The sequence below is a fragment of the Hermetia illucens genome, chromosome 2 (assembly GCF_905115235.1).
Source record: "Hermetia illucens chromosome 2, iHerIll2.2.curated.20191125, whole genome shotgun sequence".
NCBI lineage: Eukaryota > Metazoa > Arthropoda > Insecta > Diptera > Stratiomyidae > Hermetia > Hermetia illucens.
This window is the reverse complement of record NC_051850.1, coordinates 132130301-132154279: the sequence shown is the minus strand read 5'-3', so window position 1 is coordinate 132154279 and position 23979 is coordinate 132130301. Positions and strand designations below refer to the sequence as shown.

The window sequence follows — 23979 nt, the reverse complement described above, 5'->3', positions numbered from 1 at the left end:
TTCATTCACCTATGAATGGGGTTACTCGACGAATATCCAACGTGAGGACGGGAAGAGAGAATTTATGGTTTCCAATCGGGATTGGACCTAGTCTCATATGTGCTGCTGCGGAGGTAAACTGTATTTGAATGGCGACATGTGTGATAAATCTTATTAGATCTTTGAGCAGCTGCGGTGGTTGAAAAATCACCGGACTTCACTCCGACCGAGAAAAGTGGTAACTACCATCCAGACAAGCCAACCTTACTTAAAAATTAGGGAAGAAAATTTTCTGGTACACCATTTTGGGCAACAGGAGTTTCAGGTGTTGACTGGCTGTTTACGATATTTAAAAAATTGAAATTTATGGTCTACGATTGTCTTCTGAAAAGATTGAAATAATTCCGCCCGTTATAAGAACGTATTGAAAGAGAGAAAGCCCATAAGGGCCATATCTATCTCTTTTAAACTTTCCGGGCAGGATCATCCTCATTCATATGCATTTAGTGACCCGCCCACCGCAACCTATTCAGTCGGATTTTGTTGTGGTATCGCTCATAGATTTTGTGGTTATATAGGCTACGGAATCGTCCATCCTCTTGTAGGGGCCAAATATTCTTCGGAAGATTGTCTTCTTGATCGCGGCGAAGAGTTTGCAATTTTTCTTGTTACGAACCCAAGTCTCCGAGGAATACATGAGGACTGGCAAAATCATAGTCTTGTACATTAAGAGCTTTGACCTTATGGTGAGACGTTTCGAGCGGAACAGTCTTTGTAAGCTGAAATAGGCTCTGTTGGATGCCAACAACCGTGCGCGGGTTTCATCGTCATAGCTGTTATCGCTTGTGATATTCGACCCTAGATAAAAGAAGTTATCAACGGTCTCAAAGTTGTAGTCTCCTATCCTTATTATTCTCGGTTGAGCAGTGCGATTTGATGTTGGCTGGTTGGTTTCTGGTGGTGACGTTACCACCATATATCTCCTCTTCCCTCGCATGCTCGATCTGAATGAAGGTAGACTATACATCTCTGGTTGTTCTACCCAGACTGTCAATATCGTAAGCAAAGGCCAGTCTTGAAGAGGATGGTGCCTCTCACATTTACCTCAGCTTTATGGATCACTTTTTCCAAGGCCGTTTTGAAAAGATGCATGATAGGACCCTTGCCTTAGACCGTTGTTGATATCGAATAGTTTCGAAAGTGATCCTGCTTTGAACTTACTGTAGGTTCTCTTCTCACTCTTTCTTCCTCTGATTTTTTCTCCCTATGCCCAACCGGCTTAATCGTCCTAGTTTTCTTACAACAACCCCCCACGACAGGCCGACCAAAGAAAATACATTCAATGTCGTTTAAAACAAAATATACGTGTTGAGATATCCCAAGTCTCGAACACTCTCTCGTCACTTCAGTTGACGTGGCGGAACAAAACAAATACGTGTCTGCACGTTAAACATAGGCACCCTCACTGGAAAGACGGAGGAACTCGCAAGAGCTGCGACATTGAACGCGAAAGCGGTAAAAATGGCAATCAACTTCTCTGATTTGGTAGCCCACACACTCAATATTGTTGATAGTGTCATCTCAGAGGGTTTCCGTGATTCCATTAAGGAAATCGAACGATTTGATGACCGGCTGGTGAAGCTCAGCATTATATCAGCTGATGTCGAAAAAGATGCCTTCTGGCAACTTCTCGATGCAAAGACCTGCAACATACCTGCTGTTGCCTATATCATCATTGCAGGCGACCTTAATGGTCATGTGGGTGAAAAGGCACGATAACAGGTGCCCTGGGGGAAAGGCTTTGAAAGGCGCAATGAGGGTGGAAGGTTCGTGAAAAGAAATGCCTCTACCATAAGTTTTCAATGATAGAACGCTCGCAAATTTACAGGAATGCCAACCGGGAAACCAGGCAAGCGGTCCTTTAGCGGATACTCGGGATGTCAAAAAAGATCTGTATCGAGTTGCCATAAGCTGACCCGAGCGCACATAAGGTTTGGAACACTTCTGTTCCGTTAATGACAAGAACCGACCGTCGAGCCGCGACGGATAGATGACGAGAGTATTTCGAGCAGATTTCAACTGAAGAATTTGTTCATCCTCCATTTCCACATTTGAAGTAGTTCCACCTGTCAGCGCAACCGGTGCTCAGAAGGGGGGTGAGAAAGACGGGGCGGCAACGCTGTCGGCCAAACCAAAACCAAGTGGCCGAGGAGAACCTCCATAGTGGTGACACCGGGAGACGCTGTACTCACTTTGGCTTACCGGCCGTGATGCAGTAGGCGAATGCTCCAAAGGCCTAATCAGTGCGATCACACCCAAGCCTGCACGGGGACTCATCTGAAGTGGCAAATTGGTCACGAAACCTTACCAGGGGTATACTGGTACCATGGAAACCGGGATAGCTCCTGGACTCTCATACTTCGGGTGAACTGCCGTTGGATGTGAGTACAACTCGGTTATTTGCGGTAGGCCCCCTAGTGGGAGTTTCATGGGGGTTGTGGTTATGCTCAAGCGAGAAGAGACCTTCGGGCCTCGGCGTGGTGTTGCGTTTCAACACGGGTCCCGTACTCCTTAGTTCGGTAGCGATTTAGGTAGGTCTTGCATCCACCAGTACGAATGCTAAGCAATACACTTGGTATAGACTGGTACCGTTGTTGCTTGTCTCAGCGTGGGATTAAGTTGCAAGACAGGTGCTCACGTTAAACCCTCAAGGACTTAGCTGTCAGCGCAACCGAAGTCGAGGAAGGAAGAAAACGAATGAAATCGGGGAAGCCACCGGACCTGACGACATCGCATCTGAGCTCTGGAAAGTGAAAAGCTGGGATTCAACACTGTGGTTCAGTGACTTCTTTAATCGGATTATTCAGGAAGGTAGAACACCTGACTGGCAAGAAAGCACCACAGTTCCAATGTGGAAAAAGAAAGGTAGTCCAGCAGAATGTTCAAATTACCGTCAGATCCGGATACTTTCCCATACCATGAAGATTTTTGAACCCATTCTTGACAACCGTATTCGCGAAATCGTTGATTTCGGGGCTGGCAGAACCTTGTCACCGAGGTGAATGAGGACTCGTGAGGACTTGGCTATAAGCTCGTCACCAGGAATATCGGGGCTCTGCGGAGGCCCGGCATACTGAGTACCGACCAGATGGACCGCATTGTGCGGGCATTGCTCCCTAGACATCCTCTACGGGTTGATGTCAATAGCGCGGAAAGCGTTGAGGATTGAGGTATTGAGAGAGCTCGAAAAAGCGTTTCTCACTATGAAAATCAAGAAGGAGCCAGGTCCTGATTGCATCCCGGCGGAAGTTTACAAACTGGTGTTCCGCCAACGGCCAGAATTGCTGCTTGAGGTGTTCAACGCTTGCTTGAACGAGGGCGTTTTTCCTTGTCGCTGGAAAGTTGCTCCCGTCTGCATACCGACCGCTAACACGGCCGGGAAAGTGCTCGAGAAGCTCATCAGGAGTAGACTCGCTGAAGCGGATCGCTGCCGAGAACTTATCCCCAAGGCAGTTTGGGTTCAGAACAGAGAGATCCACAGCGGATGCTATTATGGAGGTGGTAGATGTGGTTCATCGAGCCGAGGCACACAGCCGCCGATCTCGACGGGTAGTTCTCCTTATAATGCTTGATGTCAGAAATGTCTTCAATTCCGTAAGATGGACCGATGTCCTAGGTACATTAGAAAATTCATTTCACGTACTAAGCTATCTCTTGCGGATATTGAGGGATTATCTGAAAGACCGTTCCCTGCTCTATGAGACGCTAGAGTGCCAAAGGAGGACGGAAATCACGTCGGGAGTAGTACAGGGATCCATCCTAGGGCCGGACCTCTGGAACGTTTCTTATGATAGTCTGCTGAGACTCGATATGTCCGACGAATCATGCCTGGTCAGTTACGCAGACGACGATGCGGCACTTATTGCCGGACGTACTGTAAAGCAGACTTGGAATATTGATGCGACGGGTAAGCGGATGGATGACTAGAAGGAGAATCCCGACCTTGCGTCCCATATCGATCGACGAGTTGACTATAGAGTCAAAACCAGCGGTTAAATAAGCCGCAGCGGACAGGGCTGCAGCTGTTGTCGCGGCCATGAGTCGGCTAATGGTGAATGTTGGGGGCCTTATATCTACTAGGACACGTCTCCTTATGGGAGCAACGCAGTCGGTTCTGCTCTATGGCGCGGCGATATGGGCTGATGCCCTTGAGAAGGAGGTGCATCGTAAGCGCCTTGCTCAAGTGCAGAGGCGGGGAGCTGTGGGAGTTGCGTTTGCTTATCACACCGTTTCCGAACCGGCCGTGACGGTGATTGCAGGAGTAATCCCTGTCGCCCCTGCTAAGGAGCCCAAAGCTATCTACCGTCGTGAGGGTGAGAACTTAAGAGAGGATGTTGAGTATGAAGAATGTGACCGCACCCTTACCGAGTGGCAACTTTCTTGGCAAAATGAGCTAAGGGACAGCTGAACTGCGCGGCTCATCGACAATTTAGACCCGTGGTTGAACTGAACGCAGTTCCTTATCCAACTTTTAAGCGGAGGCATGGAGGTTTTCAGTCTTACCTGGACAGGATGGGGAAAGCGCGATCTCTTGATTGTGTGTTCTGCAATGGAGTGGTGGACGACGCTGAATACACCTTTTTCTCCTGCGGGAGGTGAGAAGGCTTCCGCCAGCAGCTTTATGCAGACACAGGGGAGCTCTGTCCAGGCAGCAATGTCAGAGAGATGTTGAAGAGCGCTGGCAGCTGGGATCGTATTGCGCATTATGTTCGCGATCGGATGGTAAGGGGTTCTCTGAGCTGACAACTCCTTTCCTCCTCTCCCGTTGGTGAAAAGAACATCCTGACTTGAAGGCTCCCAAACCCCGGGGGAGCGGAAGGGCTAGCCCGAAGTAATGTGTCAAACGGTTCCAGGCTAGATCTCTGATGACAGGGAGGTGTTTAATTGGTAGTCCAACAGTGCATTGCTGCAGGAGTCCAAAATTCTGTGCGTAAAAGCATTCACCTATCCTACCTTTCACTTCCTTGCGTTTCACCCAATGTCAGAAATAAGACAATTTTCGAAAAGTACTAATTGATGCCCACATGGCCATTTTCTGTGAAAAAAGTGGCTCTCGCCTTTCGCAATGTGGAGGGCCCCCTCAAAACCAATACAAAATGATACCACTCCTTGCAAGTGTAGGGATTCACAGACCATATGTTCTCACCAAATTTCGTGACGATAGCTCCAGCCGTTTCGGAGTAAATCTTGTGTAACAGACAGACAGACAGACAGTGAGCCGATTTTAGTAAGGTTTTGTTTCACTCAAAATCTTAAAAGCGAACATATCCGAAGTGTGATCCCTTTTTTTCGACGCAAATAAGCTTTGGCAATATGTAGGCCCCCTTATGACATTTTTGTCTGTTTTAGCCGCGTTTAGTAATAACCAGCGAATACTCCGTTTAAATGAAAGTCGTCGTTGTTCTTTTATAAACTGAAAAGAATGTTTATTTACAATAAAATGATTTTTAAATAATACACAATTTGCTTTGCTTTCCAAACTCATTTCTAAACTTAGGGAGTCGATAAACCATTAAATGCAGCAATAGACCTTACAAAGTATCATCACACGGACAATTCTGCTGTTTGCAAGACGCTAATGATATAATACGAATGAATAGAAAACTGGCGCGGCTACTTCCTAGGTCCTTTCTTTAAATTCTTATATAGTTTTCGGAATAACACTTTAAGTTTCACTACATTTATTGCGGGGTGTGATAGAGAACCAATCGGAATTAGGACATGCACACTCGACTTACAACTGCTCTTTAAAATATTCTTAAGACGACTCGTAACAATGCGCGAAGAACGCGGGGTACTATGGGGACTCGGGGGCGGAATGAGAAAGTAAAGATTGCTCGTTGGTTGCGTGATGAAAGTTTTGATCCATGACGGTGGTGACCTCGTTCTATGAGCTCTGAAGACGGTTCATAAGAGCGGTTGCCATTCTATGAGCTTCAAGAGGTTTTTACTAAACAATTGTAGTTGGCAGTAGATAAATTCAAGCATTAGTCATCAGTGGATGGGTTGCATCCGGCTTGTGGACGTTATCGCAAGTAAACATTGAAGCCCCAACAAAAAACGAGACCGTCAATACTTTCTCTCTCCCGCACCCCGATCCCCTCAAAACACATCTAGAAATCTTTGGAAGACGGGCCTACACTATCTTCCTTACTTAGAATCGCTTCAGGAACTCCTCGGAACAGATACGTGCTCGGGCGTTGACTGCCAGCTTCATTTCGCTTATCTCCTTATCGATCTCCTCCATGAAGTGAATTACAAAGTCGACTAGTTTGTGCTTGTACATTTGCTCTGTGTGGAAATTGGTAATCAGGAAACTGATGTCGTATCCCTCGATGGGCTTCCTTCGCAGGATTATGAAGTTCTCCGCGCGGCGCATCATGAAACGTGTGAACTTGTGACAAAGAATCTTTTCAATTTCGTCGGCCTGCTTCACGGCGATGCTGATCCGCACTGAATTCACGCTGGTTTCGATTAATACACGCTCCCTTTCGTTCCGGGAAATGACAACCGGCGTGAGCAGGAGCTCCTTGCTACTTCGCACCTCCACCTCGGGTTTGTTGTGGCGTTCAACAACTTGCGATGAGAAATTTGAGAGGCACATGGCCGCCGTAAGTGTGTGGCGCACGGCCGTGAGGTAGGGCTTCAAAGTGGCCGACATTTTCACTCTGATTTAAACAAAAAACCAATTGGACTTATTTACCACACCTAACGATATGCGAAACGTCAAATCTGGCGATGACAAATGTTTATGGGGACAGTCACCACCAGGTTGGCAAACTTGAAGAAATGTCCAAATGGGTTGGCAGAAATATCCACAAGTGGAGAGTTAACAATCAGCTGGTTTTGAACGTTACAATTTGTGGAAACGGAAGTTAAATATTAATTTTTTTTTCACTTACATATAATAGACTAGACTGCAATCATTGAAAAGAAATGAGAAATTGCAAATACAGTAGAATCCGGTTATTACGACTACCGATAAATTTCCATCAATAAGCGAACAATTTTGTTCTGATACTTCTGTAGCCTAGCGGTTATTATGCCATCTGGGGCGGTATATTTGTAAACTGAGATACTACTGATTTCCCAGCCGTATTCATTATCGCAAGACGACGTTCATTGTTTTTGGTAGTCGGTCAACACCCAGAACTATTGATGGCGACTTGACAAATGACATTCGATTTTGGATTTGGGGCAGTCGTTAACGCAGCAAGGATACCTTTTATCATCATCATCAACGGCGCAACAATCGGTACCCGGTCTAGGCTTGTCTTAATAAGAAACTCCAGACATCCCGGTTTTGCGCCGAGGTCCACCAATTCGATATCCCTAAAAGCTATTTGCGTCCTGACCTACACCATCGCTCCATCTTAGGCAGGGTCTACCTCGTCTAATTTTTCTACCATAGTTATTGCCCTTATAGATTTTCCGGGCTGGATCATCCTCATCCATACGGATTAAGTGTCCAGTCTACCGTAACCTATTGAGCCGGATTTTATCCACAACCGGATGCTCATGGTATCGGTCATAGATTTCGTCGTTATGTAGCCTACGGAAACGTCCATCCTCATGTAGGGGACCAAAAATTCTTCGGAAAATTCTTCTCTCAAACGCGGCCAAGAGTTCGCAATTCTTCTTGCTAAGAACCCAAGTCTCCGAGGAATACATAAGGACTGGCAAGATCATTGTCTTGTACAGTAAGAGCTTTGACCCTATGGTGAGAAGTTTCGAGCGGAACAGTTTTTATAAGCTGAAATAGCGGATTTCATCATCGTAGCTGTTATTGGTTGTGATTTTCTACCCTAGATAGGAGAAATTATCAACGCTCTCAAAGTTGCAGTCTCCTATCTTTATTCTTCCCGTTTGATCAGTGTGGTTTGATGGTGTTGGATTGTTGGTTTTTGGTGTTGACGTTGCCACCATATACTTTGTCTTGCCTTCATTGATGTGCAGCCCAAGATCTTGCGCCGTCTGTTCATTTTGGATGAAGGTAGTTTGTACGTCTCGGGTGGTTCTTCCCATGATGTCGATATCGTCAGCATAGGCCAGTAGTTGAGTGGACTTAAAGAGGATCACTTTCTCGAGGGCCAGGTTAAAGAGGACGCATGATAGGGCATCCCTTTGTCGTAGACCGTTGTTGACGTCGAATGGTCTTGAGAGTGATCTTGCTGCTTTTATCTGACCTCGCACATTGGTCAGGGTCAGCCTAGTCAGTCTTATTAATATCGTCGGGATACCGAATTCTCTCATGGCCGTGTACGGTTTTACCCTGGCTATGCTATCATAGGCGGCTTTAAAGTCGATAAAGAGATGGTGCAACTGTTGTCCATATTCCAGTAGTCTTTCCATCGTGCCTGGAGTGAAACCTCTTTGGTATGGGCCAATGATGTTCTGGGCATATGGGGCTATCCGGCCTAGCAAGATAGCGGAGAATATCTTATAGATGGTACTCAGCAACGTGATACCTCTATAATTGCTGCATTGTGAGATATCTCCTTTTTTATCTATGAGACAGATAATGCCTCGTTGCCAATCGTCAGGCATTGATTCGCTGTCCATACCTTGAGCACAAGTTGATGAACCACTTGGTGTAATTGGTCGCCTCCATATTTAACCAATTGGGTTGTAATTCCAACGGCTCCTGGCGACTTATGATTTTTAAGCCGATGAATTGCACGAACTGTTTCTTTTATATTTGTTGGTGGCAGTATTTGTCCGTCGTCTTCAGTTGGCGGAACCTCCAACTTGCCGATGTTTTGGTTGTTCAGTAGCTCATCAAAGTACTCAACCCATCGCTCCAATATGCCCATTCTGTCGGAAATCAGATTTTCCTCTTTGTCTCGGCAGGATGAGCATCGAGGTGTATAAGGCTTCATCCTGCTGACTTGTTGGTAAAACTGCCGAGTCTGGTGCGGTTGCTCCCTGTTCTTTTCTAGTTCACAAAATTGTTGGTTCTTCCAGGCTTCCTTTTTTCATCTGTGAAGTCGCTTCTCCGCTCGACGGAGTTCGTGATAAGTCTCTGCCGCCTTCTTTGAGGATAGAACATGACTCGGTATGCGGCATTCTTCCGTTCCGTAGCTAGCCTACATTCATCGTCAAACCAGCCGTTCCGACTCCTTTTGCGGCTGGGGTCAAGTATGTTTGTGGCCGTATCAATGATAACGTTCTTCAGGTGATTGGGAAGATCATTTCTTGATGCTTTATCTCCAGGATCTCTGTTGACTGCAGTTATTGCGGCATCCATTTCCCTCTTGTAGGTGTCGCGGAGGGCTGTGTTGTGGATGGCTTCAGTGTTAACTCTCACCTGATTGTCAGAGGGGATTCTGGGTGGTGTTGTTATTCGAGCTTAGAGCACCACGCCAACGAGATAGTGATCCGAGTCTATATTGACCCCCCTATATGTTCTGACATTCATCAAGGCTGAGAGGTGGCGGCGTTCGATCAACATATGGTCAATTTGGTTGAAAGCGGTCCCGCCTGTAGAGGTCCATGTAAGTTTGTGGACCGCTTTCCGCGGAAATGAGGTACTTCCAACAACCATTTCGTGTGACACTGCTAATTGAATAATTCGCAGTCCGTTATCATTTGTATTTTGGTGTAAGCTATGAGAGCCAACGTATCGCCTGAATACGGGCTCCTTCCCTACTTGGCTGTTAAAATCCCAAAGTATGATTTTGATATCATATCTGGGACAGGCTTCGAGGGTTCATTCTACTGCCTCGTAGAAGGCACCCTTCTCCGACTCTGCAGTCTCCTCTGTAGCGGCGTGAACGTTAATGAGGCTTATATTTCTAAATTTGCCTCGCAAGCGTAGAGTGCATAGCCGTTCGCTTATGTTTTCAAAGCCGATAACAGCAGGTTTCATTTTTTGGCTAACTAAGAAACCTACTCCGAGCACATGGTTTACTGGATGGCCACTATAATATATGGTGTAGCGGCTCTTCTCCAGGAAACAGGTCCCTGTCCAACGCATCTCCTGTAACGCTGTTACATCAGCTCTATATTGGGACAGGGTATTGGCTAGCTGCCCAGCAGCTTCATCTGTGTACAGGGAGGGCACGTTCCATGAGAAAATGCGCAAATCGTTATTCCTTTGTCGTTGCCGGGTTCGTCGTTGTGTAATCCGTGCAGTCCGAGGCTACTGTTGTGGCTTCGTAACAAGTTGTTTTCCATGTAGGGTTGTCAGCCCTACCCAACCCCTAACCTGGAGGACCAGTTGGTACAATTTGTCCCGTTTTTAGGCGCGGGAGACTCGCCTTCATCCTTCTCCGTCTGCAGCTTTTCGTTAAGAAAGAGCTCCCAGCGGTCACCACGTGGGGGTGGAGATAGGGTTTGGTAGTAGAGCTGTTGGTGTTGGTTCAGCAGGCATTTCCCAGGTTTTATGCTCCATCGTGGATACCAATCTACGTTTCACCCTGGAACCTATACTACCCTTTGACCACCCAATGTTTCTTTTCACCCAATTAATGTTCATTCTGGTGGTTGTGAAAAGCCATTTCGACATCTTCAAGGCTCCGAGAAAAAAAACACTAATGAAAATGTAAACTGTCAGTTTGCAAAAATACAATTTTTCTTGCAATTCGTAAAAAAATTTCTTTGTCGAACTACATATTAACAATATTTTTAATTATCTGCGATGTGCCTAGCTGAGAGTAGCTTATATGACCAGACTTATTGAGTATTTTTTCTGCCCCTTATATTGCTTGTTTCGTTGATCCCTATTTGCTTTTATTATTTTTCCGGTTCATTGTCTTTTATTATATTGTTTCATTTTTGCAGCCATATATGTATACCATTTACACGTTTTTTCTTTGGATTCATTGCGTTAGAATACAATGGGTACCATTATGCCGGTGAAAAAATGGGGAAAATAATTGAAACGTGTCCTTAAAAAAATCAAATAAGAACGTTCTTGAGTTAGTCAAATCGGCATGGACAGAAATAACAAAATGAAAAATTCTCTCCAAGTGAAAAAAAAATATTTTTTCCGAAAAAATGTTTACTAGCCCCCTCAAGAGCAACGCACTTTTTGCAGTATTCCTCCACCGTTTCTATATCTTTCGTGATGTCAGACTAATCGAGCCCCTTAAAATTAATCTCTGTTTTCTGTTGGACCTCTTCCTTCGAGTGAAATATCATATCCTGCTCTGTAGCTACCTTTTCAAGTTTGGGAACAAAAATTGTGCCATGTTTAGGGAGTATAGTAGTAGGGAAAGATTTTTCTAATTGTGGTCGTTTAATTTAGTCGTTGTTTTATCAAATGTGTAAATTGGTGCATTATAGTGGTCATAGAGCACTTTTTAAGGTTTTATATAAAACAAAACCTTATTAAAATCGGTTTACTGTCTGTCCGTCTGTCTGTCTATCTTGTTTTTTGACTGGGGGAAATCCATCATGGATTTTAAGCCTCCACTGCGCAACTACCGCGACCCATGCTGTGTTTGATTGCACCATGTACCTTATCAGATTTCCCCTCGTTAAACGGGTGTTTAGCTCTGTTTCAAGCTTTCTCCTTCAGCTTTTAAATCTTGGGCAGGTGCATCTTTGGCTACATCTTCACATATAGGACAATCGGGCGATTCATCGAGACCGAACCTATAGCGGTACTTCTTGTACCCACCGTGTCCGCTTAAGAACTGAGTCAGATCCTAATTCGTTTCACCGGAGTCGTGGTTCCGCATAGTCCACATATTTATGTGTGGGGTAAGCCTGTGTGTCCACCGGTCTTTCTCCGCGTGGTTCCATTCTGTTTGTCATGCAGTCAATGACCTCATACGCTTGTTAAGGTTCGTGTCCTGATTCTCGTACAAACGACTTGCTTCATCGGTTAGAATATCGAATGGAATCATTCCTGCAATCGGGCATGCTGCGAGGACAGAGCTGACAACTCGCCTATATTTGGAAGCATTCTTGCCAGTGTGGAGCTGATAGTGGCCACTTTTTTTTTCAGTAAGCTTTAAGTGGGGTTTAAAGCTCAGCTTGGGTTCGAATGTTACTCGCAGGTATTTCAGTGATGGTTGAGAGCTAACAAAATGCGTTTCGATTCAAGTTTGAACAGTTTTCTGTTCCCGCCGCTTTGTAAAGAGCACCAACTCCGCCTTGTATTCGGCTAGCTCCATCCCGTGGTCTTTAGGTCAAGACTTGATCGTCCGCCAAGTTTCGTGCGCATATTTCTACGTCGCCGGGGTGATTGGTTGTTATAACCGTTCGAAAGTCATCGATGACAAGGGCTTGGTTAGCTACTGGGAGTCGCCACCATACATTAAGTTCCATAGTAGAAGATCCAGAACAGACCCCTGCGGAACTTCTGCGTAAAGTAGCTTCCGCTGTCGGAAGTAGTCGAGGATTACATTTAATATGCATTTTGGCGTTTCCGCTGCAATGAGCGCTTTGATGATATAGTACCATCTGGCAAAATTCAAAGCGTTCTCGGTATCGATAGTCACCAGTGCACAGGATTTCCCTTCGTCGTAGTAAGTTTAGTAGCATCAACAGCTGACCGAGCCTTCCGGAAGTCAAACTGCCTACTTAATAAATAACCGCCACTATCAATTATTGGATATAGTCGGTGATAGATTACCCACTAAGGTCCTTGCTTATTGTATTCAGAAGACAGATAGATCTATAGGACATTGGTTCACCAATCGGCTTACATGTCCTCGGGATCAATACAAGGTTTTGCATTTTCTACTCTGTGGGGAAGGACCTTTCTTTTAAGCAGTCTGTAAATATCCGTGCGAGCAAATGCTTGGTGCCATTCTCAGTTTCAGTACCTTGTTATGGATTTGATCAATGCCGGGGCTGCGGTATCTCGGACCCTTTTCACTGTGTCCAAGACTTCATCTTTGGTTACTGGAGGGATGTCTTCGGCGCTCGTTAGTATCACTGGGAAGATTGTTTCCAGATTTTGAGGGAACAATGTCGAAATTATCTCCTACCGTTAGGACAGGAGGGGACATTTTGCTTTTTATTGCCGACATTACCGACTTGTATGCTCCACTCTATTGATCGGCGTCTGCCTTATCACAGAGTCGCTTGAAGCAAAAATTTTTATTTTTCGTGATGGCTCACTGAAATGATTTGCGGGCACGTTTTGGCATGGAAGCGTCATATGCTCGGTATATCTGTTGGGTCAGCTGCGATGCTTTTCCTATGGCCGTTCCAGTAAACTCGGTGTTCGTCAGCAATGCCTCCAGAAATCAAGTGCTCTTGATAGCCTACCTGCTTTTGGTTTCTTCAGGTGCGGATTTATTGTTCTGGGTTCCTTATATATATATATGACGGCTGGTGGTCGCTATGCGTGAACTCTTCGCTAACATGCCACTGTCGACGCTTGAAAAGCGAACCACTTACGAAAGTAACATCCACGACGGAGCCTAGCTTTATACGCATAAAAGTGCTTACGATTCCGATATTGGCCAGGGTGACGTTTAGGCGGGAGAAAACCTCTTAACGAAAAGCTGCAGATGAAGAAGGATGATGGCGAGCCTCCCGCGCCTAAAAACGGGACAAATTGTACCAACTGATCCTCCAGGTTCGGGGTAGGGAACGGCTGACAACCCTATACGGAAAACCGAAGTTACGAAGCCACAACAGGAGCCTTGGATTAGACTGACAACACAATGAAGAACCCGGCAACGACAACGGAATAACGATTTGCGCATTTTTTCATGGAAGGTGCGCTTCCTGTACAAAGATGGAGCTGCCAAGCAGCTAGTCGATACCCTGTCCCAATATAGGGCTGATGTAATAGCGTTACAGGAAATGCGTAGGACAGAGACCAGTTTTCTGGAGAAGAGTCGTTACGCTATTTACTACTTGCGAGGCAAATTTAGAAATATAAATCGCATTAACGTTCACGTCCCTACAGAGGAGACTGCAGAGTCGGAGAAGGATCATTTCTACGAGGCAGCAGAACGAACCCTCGATGCCTGTCACAGATATGATATCAAAATCATACTTGGGGATTTTAACAGCCAAGTAGGGAAGGAGCCCGTAATGGTTGTTGGAAGTACCTCATTTCCGCGGAAAGCGGTCCACAAACATACATGGACCTCTACAGACGGGACCGCTTTCAACCAAATTGACCACGTTTTGATTGAACGCCGTCACCTCTCAGCCTCGATGAATGTCAGAAAATATAGATCACTATCTCGTTGCCATGATGCTAGAAGATCGAATAACAACACCGGAATCCCCTCTGACAATCAGGTGAGAGCTAACACTGAAGTCATCCACAACACAGCCCTCCGCAACACCTATAAAAGGGAAATGGATGCGCTAATAACCGCAGTCAACAGAGATCCTGGAGATGAAGCATCAAGAAATGATCTTCACAATCACCTGAAGAACGTTATTATAAATACGGCCACAAACATACTTGGCCACAGCCGCACAAAGAGTCGGAACGGCTAGTTTGACGATGAATGTAAGCTAGCAACCGAACGGAAGAACACTGCATACCGAGTAATGTTACATTCGCAAAGAATGCGGGCACGAACTCCATCGAGCGGAGAAGCGACTTCACAGACGGAAAAAAGGAAGCCTGGGAGAACCAACAGGTTTCTGAACTCGAAAAGAACAGGGAGCAATTGCACCAGGCGCGCAAGTTTTACCAACAAGTCAGCAGGATGAAGCCTTACACACCGCAATGTTCATCCTGCCGAGACAAAGAGGGAAATCTGATTTCCGACAGAATGGGCATATTGGAGCGATGGGTTGAGTACTTTGATGAACTACTGAACAACCAGAACATCGGCGAGTTGGAGGTTCCGCCAACTGAAGACGACGGACAAATACTGCCACCAACAAATATAGAAGAAACAGTTCGTGCAATTCATCGGCTTAAAAATCATAAGTCGCCAGGAGCCGTTGGAATTACAACCCAATTGGTTAAATATGGAGGCGACCAATTACACCATGTGGTTCATCAACTTGTACTCAAGGTGTGGGACAGCAAATCAATGCCTGATGACTGACAAAGAGGCATTATCTGTCTCATACATAAAAAGGGAGATATCACACAGTGTAACAATTATAGAGGTATCACATTGCTGAGTACCATCTATAATATATTCTCCGCTATATTGCTAAGCCGGATAGCCCTATATGCTCAGAACACCATTGGCCCACACCAAAGAGGCTCCACTCCAGGCAAATCAGCAACAGATCAGATTTTCTCTCTGCAGCAAGTGATGGAAAAACTGCTGGAATAAGGACATCAGTTGCACTATTTTTCAGCCAGGGTAAAACTGTTCACCGCCATGGGAGAATTCGGTATCCCGACGAAATTAATAAGACTGACTGGGCCGATCCTGACCAATATGCGAGGACAGATAAAAGCAGCAGGATGATTCTCAAGACCATTCGACATCAACAACGGTCTACGACAAGGGGATACCCTACCATGCGTCCTCTTTAACCTGGCCCTTGAGAAAGTGATCCGTGATGCTGAGGTTAATGCAAGAGGTACGATCCTCTCGAAATCCACCCAACTACTGTCCTATGCTGACTATATCGACATCATGGGAAGAACCACCCGAGACGTACAAACTGCCTTCATCTAGATCGAGCAGGCGGCGCGAGATCTTGGGCTGCACATCAATGAAAGCAGGATGAAATATATGGTGAAAACGTCAGCACCAAGGATCAACCAACCAACAGCATCAAACCGCACTGGTCAGACGGGAAGAATAGATAGGAGAATACAACTTTGAGACCGTTGGTCATTTCTCCTATTTAAGGCCGAAAATCACAACGATAACAGTTACGTTGTTGAAATCTAAGCATTGTTGTTTTCAGCCAACAGAGCCTATTTCAGCTTACAAAAACTGTCTCACCATAGGGTCAGCTTTTACGGTACAAGACAATGATCTTATCAGTCCTTATGTATTCCTCGGAAACTTGGGTTCTTAGCAAAAAAAATTGCGAACTCTTGGCCGCGTTCAAGAGAAGAATCCTCTGAAGAATTTTTGGCCACCTACATGAGGATGGACGATTCCGTAGCCTACACAATGACGAAATCTATGAGCGATATTATGACCGTCCGGTTGTGGATAAAATCCGGCTCAATAGGTTACGTTGGGCGGGCCACTTAATCCGTATGGATGAGGATGATCCCACCCGAAAAGTCTATAAGGGCATATCTATGGTAGAAAAAGAAGACGAGGCAGACCCTGCCTGAGATGGAGCGATGGCGTAGATCAGGACACCAGACAGCTTTTAGGGATATCGAATTGGTGGACCTCGGCAAAAAACCGGGATGTCTGGAATTCCTTATTAAGGCAGACCTAGACCGGATACCGGTCGTTGCGCCGTTGATTATGATAATGATCTTTGTCATCTCTCGCTAGTCTATCTAGCATGTTGCAATACTCCGGTATTGTCATATTGGGAGTGGCATAACAGCTGTAAATGTAGAGATCATCGATCTTAGCCCTCACTAAATCGTGTTCGTGAAGCCTCATTGCTTGCTGAAAAGCTCGGTTACCATAAACCCACACCGCAGCATAAGCATAGCAGCATCGATTTCCGCTTCATACACTCTCTGTGTTAGCAGCTCCTGGGTGGCTTGGCAGTGATTTAGATTTAGCTAGATGACTCTCCTTTACGTAGGGTACTTAAAACAATCATGTAGGCTGGACAGCTGGTGCTACCAATTATTTGGTTGCAATCGCGATCTTTGATTTCCCTGCATAGAGGACAGTAAGGGTTCTTCCTACAGTCCTTCGCAAAATTATTGTACTAGTAGTACTAGTACTAGTGCAATCCTTCGCCATTTGTCTGAATCCGAGGCATCTGAAACATTTTTTTAGTAGAATTAGCTTGCAAAATATAACGATTGACGAGCACAACTCATAAATTGTAGATAACTTCAAATACTTAAGTATACAAATGCAGCAAAATGGAAAGAAAGTTGAGGAAATAAAATGATGAGCTGCGAGTATACAAAACGATAATAAGGCCTGTGCTATGCTACGGATGTGAATCATGAAACTGGTAAATACCTTCGAGAGGTGAGGAGAATAATAGGTGCAACGGCGAATCAGATATAACCATGAGTTGCACCAAATATTTGATGACCCTGAAGTCCCCAAATTTATAAAACTTCGGAAGTTGCAATGGACTGACCACATCCAGCGTATGGACCACACTCGGATACCTAAAAGGGTATTCGAAGCGAGGGCAGAAGGAGGAAGAGTGTTAGGAAAAATTCCGAAAGCGGAGGACGCGATCCGTGAAAGCCACGGCTAGAAATGGGCTGTAGAGCTTCGTCGACGGTAACTAGTTTTTATCGGGGCTGAAGAGAGAGACCGTCCCTCTCTCCACCAAACATTATCCAACTTCCCCCGCGCAGGTGATGCGGTTGAAAATGTAACCTTTACCAACCATATAACGTTGGCGCAAATCAACTAATGTTGGAGTGGGGTTATAATGACAGATGCGGAAGCTACTTTTGTGATATCTGATTGCATCCTTAAGAATGGCAGATTGTCAATAGGATACCACATACCTACAACACAAAAGATTTCGTGTGTGATCTGGATACAATATGATAAAAAATTGTCCCTAATATTTCCTCCTTGTTTGCGAATACTTACCTTAGCGTCGCGATAGTAACTTTGGTATTCCAGTTCAGATAAATTCAAACATCCAGATAATTCAAACGAATTAAATATATTTTTTTTCTGCAAAAACCAACATTTTTATTGAATATAGAAAATAAGAGAATATCTACCTACGGGGCTCATTCAATAAAAGTTCATTTAAAATAATTCATTTAATACATTTCTCTTAACCCTTATTACAATTCGAGAATAAATAAATAATCTTATCGTAAATCTTTGCTACCATCGGTGAATTTAACGTTATTTAAAACACAACGTAACGTAGAGGGGCCTAGGTTGCCTCCATCTTTTTAATTTTCTTATGACTATCGTTTCACTATTCAATCACTTTCTTGCTTTTGGTTTTCTTTAAATACACGAATTCCATAAATAATACACATTTTATGTAAGTATACAGCGTAAGTCTAGTTAATGCTAGGCTAGACATAATTACTGGTATTTATGGTATGGTAGAACAGTCCTTTATGAGTACTATTTACATTAGAATAAACATAGGCTCCATAACGTTTGTTCGTCTAAGAACGCTCTTAATGATAATAATGTCCTCTAGTCCTACGTCAATTCAAGGAAGTGCTTTTCAATTAGAGGAGCAACTGTCTTTTGTATCCTCGCATCCTGTGCAAGTCTATTACGGCTGGGTAATCGAGATACAACTTGTAATTGAATCACCCACCCTCCAACCATGTGAATATCAAGCGGATTGCATGCCTTGGTATGTAGTTCCTAACATTTTATGCCAAGAAGTTTCTTAAAGGCCCGTCTGTAGTCCAGATTGAATATGGTATAGATGACGGGATTAAGGCCGGAGTTGATATACCCAAGCCACGTAATGAAGTTAATTAGTTTATCTGTAGGACAACAGGACGAACAGAATGGAAGTATGACGTACATTAGGAAGAAAGGAAGCCAGCACACAACAAACACCCCCATTATGATGCCCAGGGTGCGGGCAGCGCGTCGCTCCTTCGACAGAGAGATTTTTTGACGTTCCTCGATAAATTGATATACCCCGGCTGCTTTTTTCATCGACTGGCGGTTCGTGGAGTTGGACAGCAATAATTTCGTATTCTTGTCATCGTTTAAGGATAATCCATCGCCATTCGGTTTCTGACCGTCCGACGAGTTTTCTGGATTATCCGTAATTGAATCTTCTCGTGGTGGAGCCTGAAGCAAACGCTCAGAGTTTTGATGCTTTTGCCGCTCCTCTTTCAGTGAGTCTTTGATTTTTGGTCGCCGATTTTTTTTCTTTGGCGTAGGAGGATTTTCCCGGATTTTCGCAATTTCTTTGGAATTTGTTTGGGGTTCGTTGTGATTTGTTTCACTACTCACAGATTCTTGGTCTTGTTGTGTGCTTATTATATCCTTGCCCCCACCGCCGCCTGCACCGCTGGCATTTTTCAAGGTAATTGCGTTAATGCGGGACGCACGGGCACGCTCTCTCAATCTTCGCCTGGTTGCCACGTAGATTTCGATGTAAACAATTGTCATTATAGCTAATGGTATAAAAAAGGATCCTAACGACGAATAAATCACGTATCCTTGATTTGACGTCAGTTGGCACGGATACTCATTGGAGAATTCTTCAGGCCAGTCATTCCACCCGATCAAAGGTGGCGAACTTATAACTAATGACAATACCCAAACGCCTGCAATCAGTAGCAGGACACGTCCCACAGTTCGTTTTTGTGCGTAATTAATTGGGTCTGTAATTGCCCAGTAGCGGTCCAGCGCAATTGCACATAAATTCAGGATTGACGACGTACAGCACAGGACATCGCAAGTCAGCCACATTTTACACAAATGTATTCCAAACTCCCAGCGTCCCAGTATCGAGTAGGCCACATTGAACGGCAATACCAGGATGGCAACGGTCAGATCAGCTACTGCGAGCGATACAATGAAGAAGTTTTGCACGATCCGTAACGGTTTATATGTGAATACACTCAGGATAACAAGGACATTTCCAATTATCGTGAGCATTATAATAATTGACAGCACAAGGGCTGTGACGATAGCTTCCCATTCTGGGACAGCCAATGGCACCCCGAAGTGGCTGGGATGTGTTGCTTTGTTCACGGCATTCCCGCAACCATCCACAACGACGGAGATGTTTTCTTCACCGCCTGCAGAAGTGGCGGCTAAACTGGCATTTGACATCAAAGCGTACATTTTGCATTTTCCTTAGGAAGGCGATGAGTGTCTCACTACCAGCAACACAATGGAGGAGATGATGAGATTTTCATTTTGTATGATCTGAAAAGAGAAAGAAAAAAAACTTGGATGAAAAGAATTGTTGTGGAAAAATAAAAACAAAAGAGCTTTATTAAATACTCAAAGGATTAACAAACAATTATATAAAAAAATGCTAAAGGGCTTTGGTTATATGATACCATGTTACTGGGGAATTCCTGAAAGAGCGAACCAATGGACTCATAAGTGGGAAATTAATGGAATGTATTCTCGGAGAAAATGAATCAATGGAAGTTAATATAATTTTCTTGGGTGGATTATTATGATTATATGCCTCCACGCCTACGCGACGTTGTTGCCGGTTCCTGGTATTGCGTTTCAGCTTCTTCTATAATCTCTTATGCCTTTCAATTGTTCTGCGCCTCGATTCAAATCCGAAAGCAGCTAGTAGCGAAAAATGCACATATCGTATTTACTCAATGTGTGACCTATGTCCTGCCTTTTAATCAAAACATCAACAGGTGTCTGGTTCGAAAGTTGGCACACCCTTTCGTTCGAGTTTTTCTTCCAACCAGAGCACCTCGATGGCGTGACAGAGAGATTGCTGATGAAAGCCTGAAGCGTTCGAATAAAAGTGGTGGTAACTTTTTCTACTATATAGCAGCGCAGGGATAACATTGGTACGGAATAAATTCAACAAGATATTGATGTTAAGGTATCTTCATTTTTATATGATATTTTTAACAAAACAGCGAAAGTGGTTCCAGCTCTGTTAATTTGCCATGAGACTCGTGCTGGATGCTACCAAGGATCTGGTCCACTGAACCCTCTCCACATTTTATAATCAAGATGGCATGAATAGTCTGATCGATAACAGAAGGAAGTGGTATCTGTGATAGAATCTTGACAGACTTCATCTTGGATCCCGCCGAAATTTTTCTTTGATGCAACACATAATATTTGGTACCGTCATATATTGCTCTGATAGTAACTATTAATTTATCTGGAATGTCTTCCCTGCTTGAGTATTTTGGATACATTCCGAAAATTTTCTCAAAGTCGGGGAACAATACGTGGAGCATGGATCTAAATTCCATCCATTATTCTGTGCCGTTAAGTGTTGATATGGGACGTGAAGAAGGATTCAAAGTAGAAACCAGTTGCTCTTTGTCCATAAGGCCTTCGAAGTCCTTTTCATATGGCAGTGATTATGAGATGTCCCAGCTCCTCATACTCGCCAATCTGTTTCCCGCTTCTTTAGTCAGCCATATATTATGGCATCCGTTTGAGATATACCCCACAACTGGGTCAGCGTTAGAGACAAATGCATTTTTGTTGGCGGTGCATGGTGACTTATCCTAAATGTCTTTCGTCCGTTCAATAAAATAGTCCTCTCATTATCGAATGACAATTGGCTCATGAAAGCTTCTATGTTTAACCTGGATGATGGAAGATTTCCGGTGCAGCGGATAACCGCGTATGCAATATGTAAGGAAAGGTAAGTTACCGTTAAGTGGTAACAGCACGCTTCAAATTGCGCATATTTGAAAGACAACGATCAAAGTGCCATCAACAGTGTGCGATCAATCTGATTGGTCGTATAGTGCTGATCCAGTGAAACACAGTAGACCTTGTCGCAGGCTCCGTGCTTGGAGCCAATGCTACCTACCAAGGACGAGGTAACGAAGGTTAGGGAGCTCCCCAAATCTCTCAGACTATACTGTTAAGGTCCCAAAACTGGTGTTTCTCAACCGTGTGTCTGGGCAACATGTTTTCAGAGCCTACCTTGACATTACATTCAGTTTCTCATAGAAGGCGTTTTTCTCTTTTGATGAGTATTTCAGAGCATATCTCGTATTTTCCGTATTTGTTACTGGCCTCAAGCCCAGCCATAATTTCTCGGATTACAGTGCCGGAGGAGTGAAAGGGGCGCACTCTACAGTCCCACCATATTAGCTTTCGCAACTACAAAATGTCTAGCTGTATTGGGAAGAGGAGAGGAAACGAGCTCAGTTTGAAGAAAACGACTATTCTGGTGGGTCTGGTGGTGGACGAAGAGCATATTCATGTTTCAAAAACTATTATAGTTCATTCTTTTCTAAGGAGTGGATAATATATTGATAGAAAAGTGGCTTTTTGACAATCAGAGGAGATTTTAAGTAAAGGTTTAATCACTAACGTACAGTGAGGTCACAATTTCAATGGGGCACACGATGCATTGAATTTATGCGATTACAGTATCAATAAGGTATCTTGACGGCATGATAGAACAAAAGGTTGTGGTTCAAATCTCACTGGTGGCAAAGGGGTTCGTATTTTGACTGAACGTAACTGTATCTTTTCTATAATTAATTAAAAAAAGTTTGAAATTCAATATTCTCTCTTTTCAACGTTGTACTCCCGTCTCAACGGTATTGACTTTTCAATTGTGGCAAAAGGTAGAAAACATTACACACCTTCTTCGCTAACGGCCTTTTTCCCTCTACATCTCCGTAACAAAAGGCATGACCATCTATCTGTGGGAGACGGGTGGACAGACAATGCGAGGTACTTAAATGAAGTGCATTTCTCTCTAGAATATTCGTAAGAAAGACACAGATTAAGAAGCCAACGAGTTTGATGCAGCCATAAAGAGTCTGGAAACAAATAAAGCGCTGAGTATCGATACTAGCTCACAACATGAAAGGCAACAAATATGGAAGGGGGACGAGGTTCCGACGGAATGACGTAAAGCATCATTTGGCAATCTACAAGGTGACAAGATGGCATGCGATAATTTTAGGGGCATGTCACTGCTTCATCAGATTAGAAAATATTCATCAAAATTGTGGAAAACAGGTTGAAATCGCATGCAGTTACCGGCAATTACTAGGGCGGCTTCAGAGGTTCCGCTCAATAATAGATCAACTCTTCGGGAAATAAACGCTGGGAGTTCAAGGTCGACGTCTACAAAATATTTATCGGCTTCAAACGAGCATACAGCATTGGTCATAACGTGCCAGTTTGGCACTAGGTAAAACCAGTTCCTTTCACAAAAAAAAAAAAAAACAAATTGACGGGGGGTTCATTTCGCAGGTGCGAATTCAAAATACGGAACGGTCTTAAGGGGGTCATCCCGTGTTAAGGCGTGTTTTTTGCTTTTCTTAAACATTTTTTGTGAAGAACTGGATAAAGATACAAAAACAAATTTTTCACCATATATTTATTAATATCTTCAGCATGTGAAATAATTTTTCCAGCTCAATGGCATAGTTCATTATTGAAAAACAAAGCAATTTATACACCCATCTCCAAAAAAAGGTGTTTTTTGCTGCCACGCTAGAGGGCGCTGCCATCATCTTAAAGAGAGAAAAAAAGGTAACCGGTATTTTAACGTGCAAACTTAACGACAATCCGCAAACTAGAATTATTAGAAAATATTAAAACCTAACTTTTTGGTGCGTGATAAACTTTTTTTTTTTGAAATTTGGGGTTTTTTTAAGGCTTCTTTAATGAATAAAAAAAACTTACTGAATGAGTGGCAATTATCCTAGTTTGCGGACCGTAAAAATATGTTTTGAATAAGTCTTGAAAATTTCAAAGCATTTCGTTGGATAAATTTTGAGCTGTGGTGGCAGCAGATTTTCAAAATGCAATTTCGAGAAAAACATTTAAAAAGTAGAATGTGATTTTTGGCCATAAAATTTTAACTCATCATTAATCTGCTATACCTAGTCCATAATCCTTAGGTTTCTTCAACAAACACATGTACAGCCTTGGCTTCAATTCTTGTCTAGTGAAGTTATTCGAACGTCATTTCGACCGATAAATACGCGCTTTATTAAGGCGATCAATATAAATCTGGCATGTGACTTATTACGTGTTTAACACTATAAGTTCCGAACGACTCCGAATATCAAAAAATCACTTTGCCCATATATTCTACACTATATCTAGATACAATTGATGCCACTTAGATGACCTTATGTAGAAGCAGAAAAACCACGATGAGGCTGTAGATTTTCGGAGTCAAATAGAACGATATAAACGTGATAAAGACCATTTTTCAGGTTTTCTTTGTAAAACAAAATCTTATTAAAATCGGTTCAAGGTCTGTCTGTTAGTTTGTCTTTTTTTTTAT

At 43.8% G+C, this 23979-nt stretch overlaps 2 protein-coding genes across 4 annotated transcripts in view; both read right to left on the bottom strand.

Moving 5' to 3' along the window:
• Positions 1-5445: 5445 nt before the first annotated feature.
• On the bottom strand, positions 5446-6789 carry LOC119649850 (actin-related protein 2/3 complex subunit 4). Its single transcript, XM_038052207.1, has one exon. The coding sequence runs from the start codon at positions 6698-6700 to the stop codon at positions 6194-6196; it is 507 nt and encodes a 168-aa protein (XP_037908135.1). The 5' UTR covers positions 6701-6789; the 3' UTR covers positions 5446-6193.
• A 10918-nt stretch (positions 6790-17707) lies between these two features.
• The window catches only part of LOC119649949 (tyramine/octopamine receptor), a 121497-nt gene continuing 115225 nt past the window's right edge, over positions 17708-23979 (bottom strand). For all 3 annotated transcript variants that reach the window (XM_038052370.1, XM_038052369.1, XM_038052371.1), the window contains one exon: positions 17708-19922. In XM_038052370.1, coding sequence (XP_037908298.1) covers positions 18393-19838 — 1446 coding nt within the window. In that variant the 5' untranslated portion in view covers positions 19839-19922 and the 3' untranslated portion in view covers positions 17708-18392. The remainder of the gene's footprint in view (positions 19923-23979) is intronic.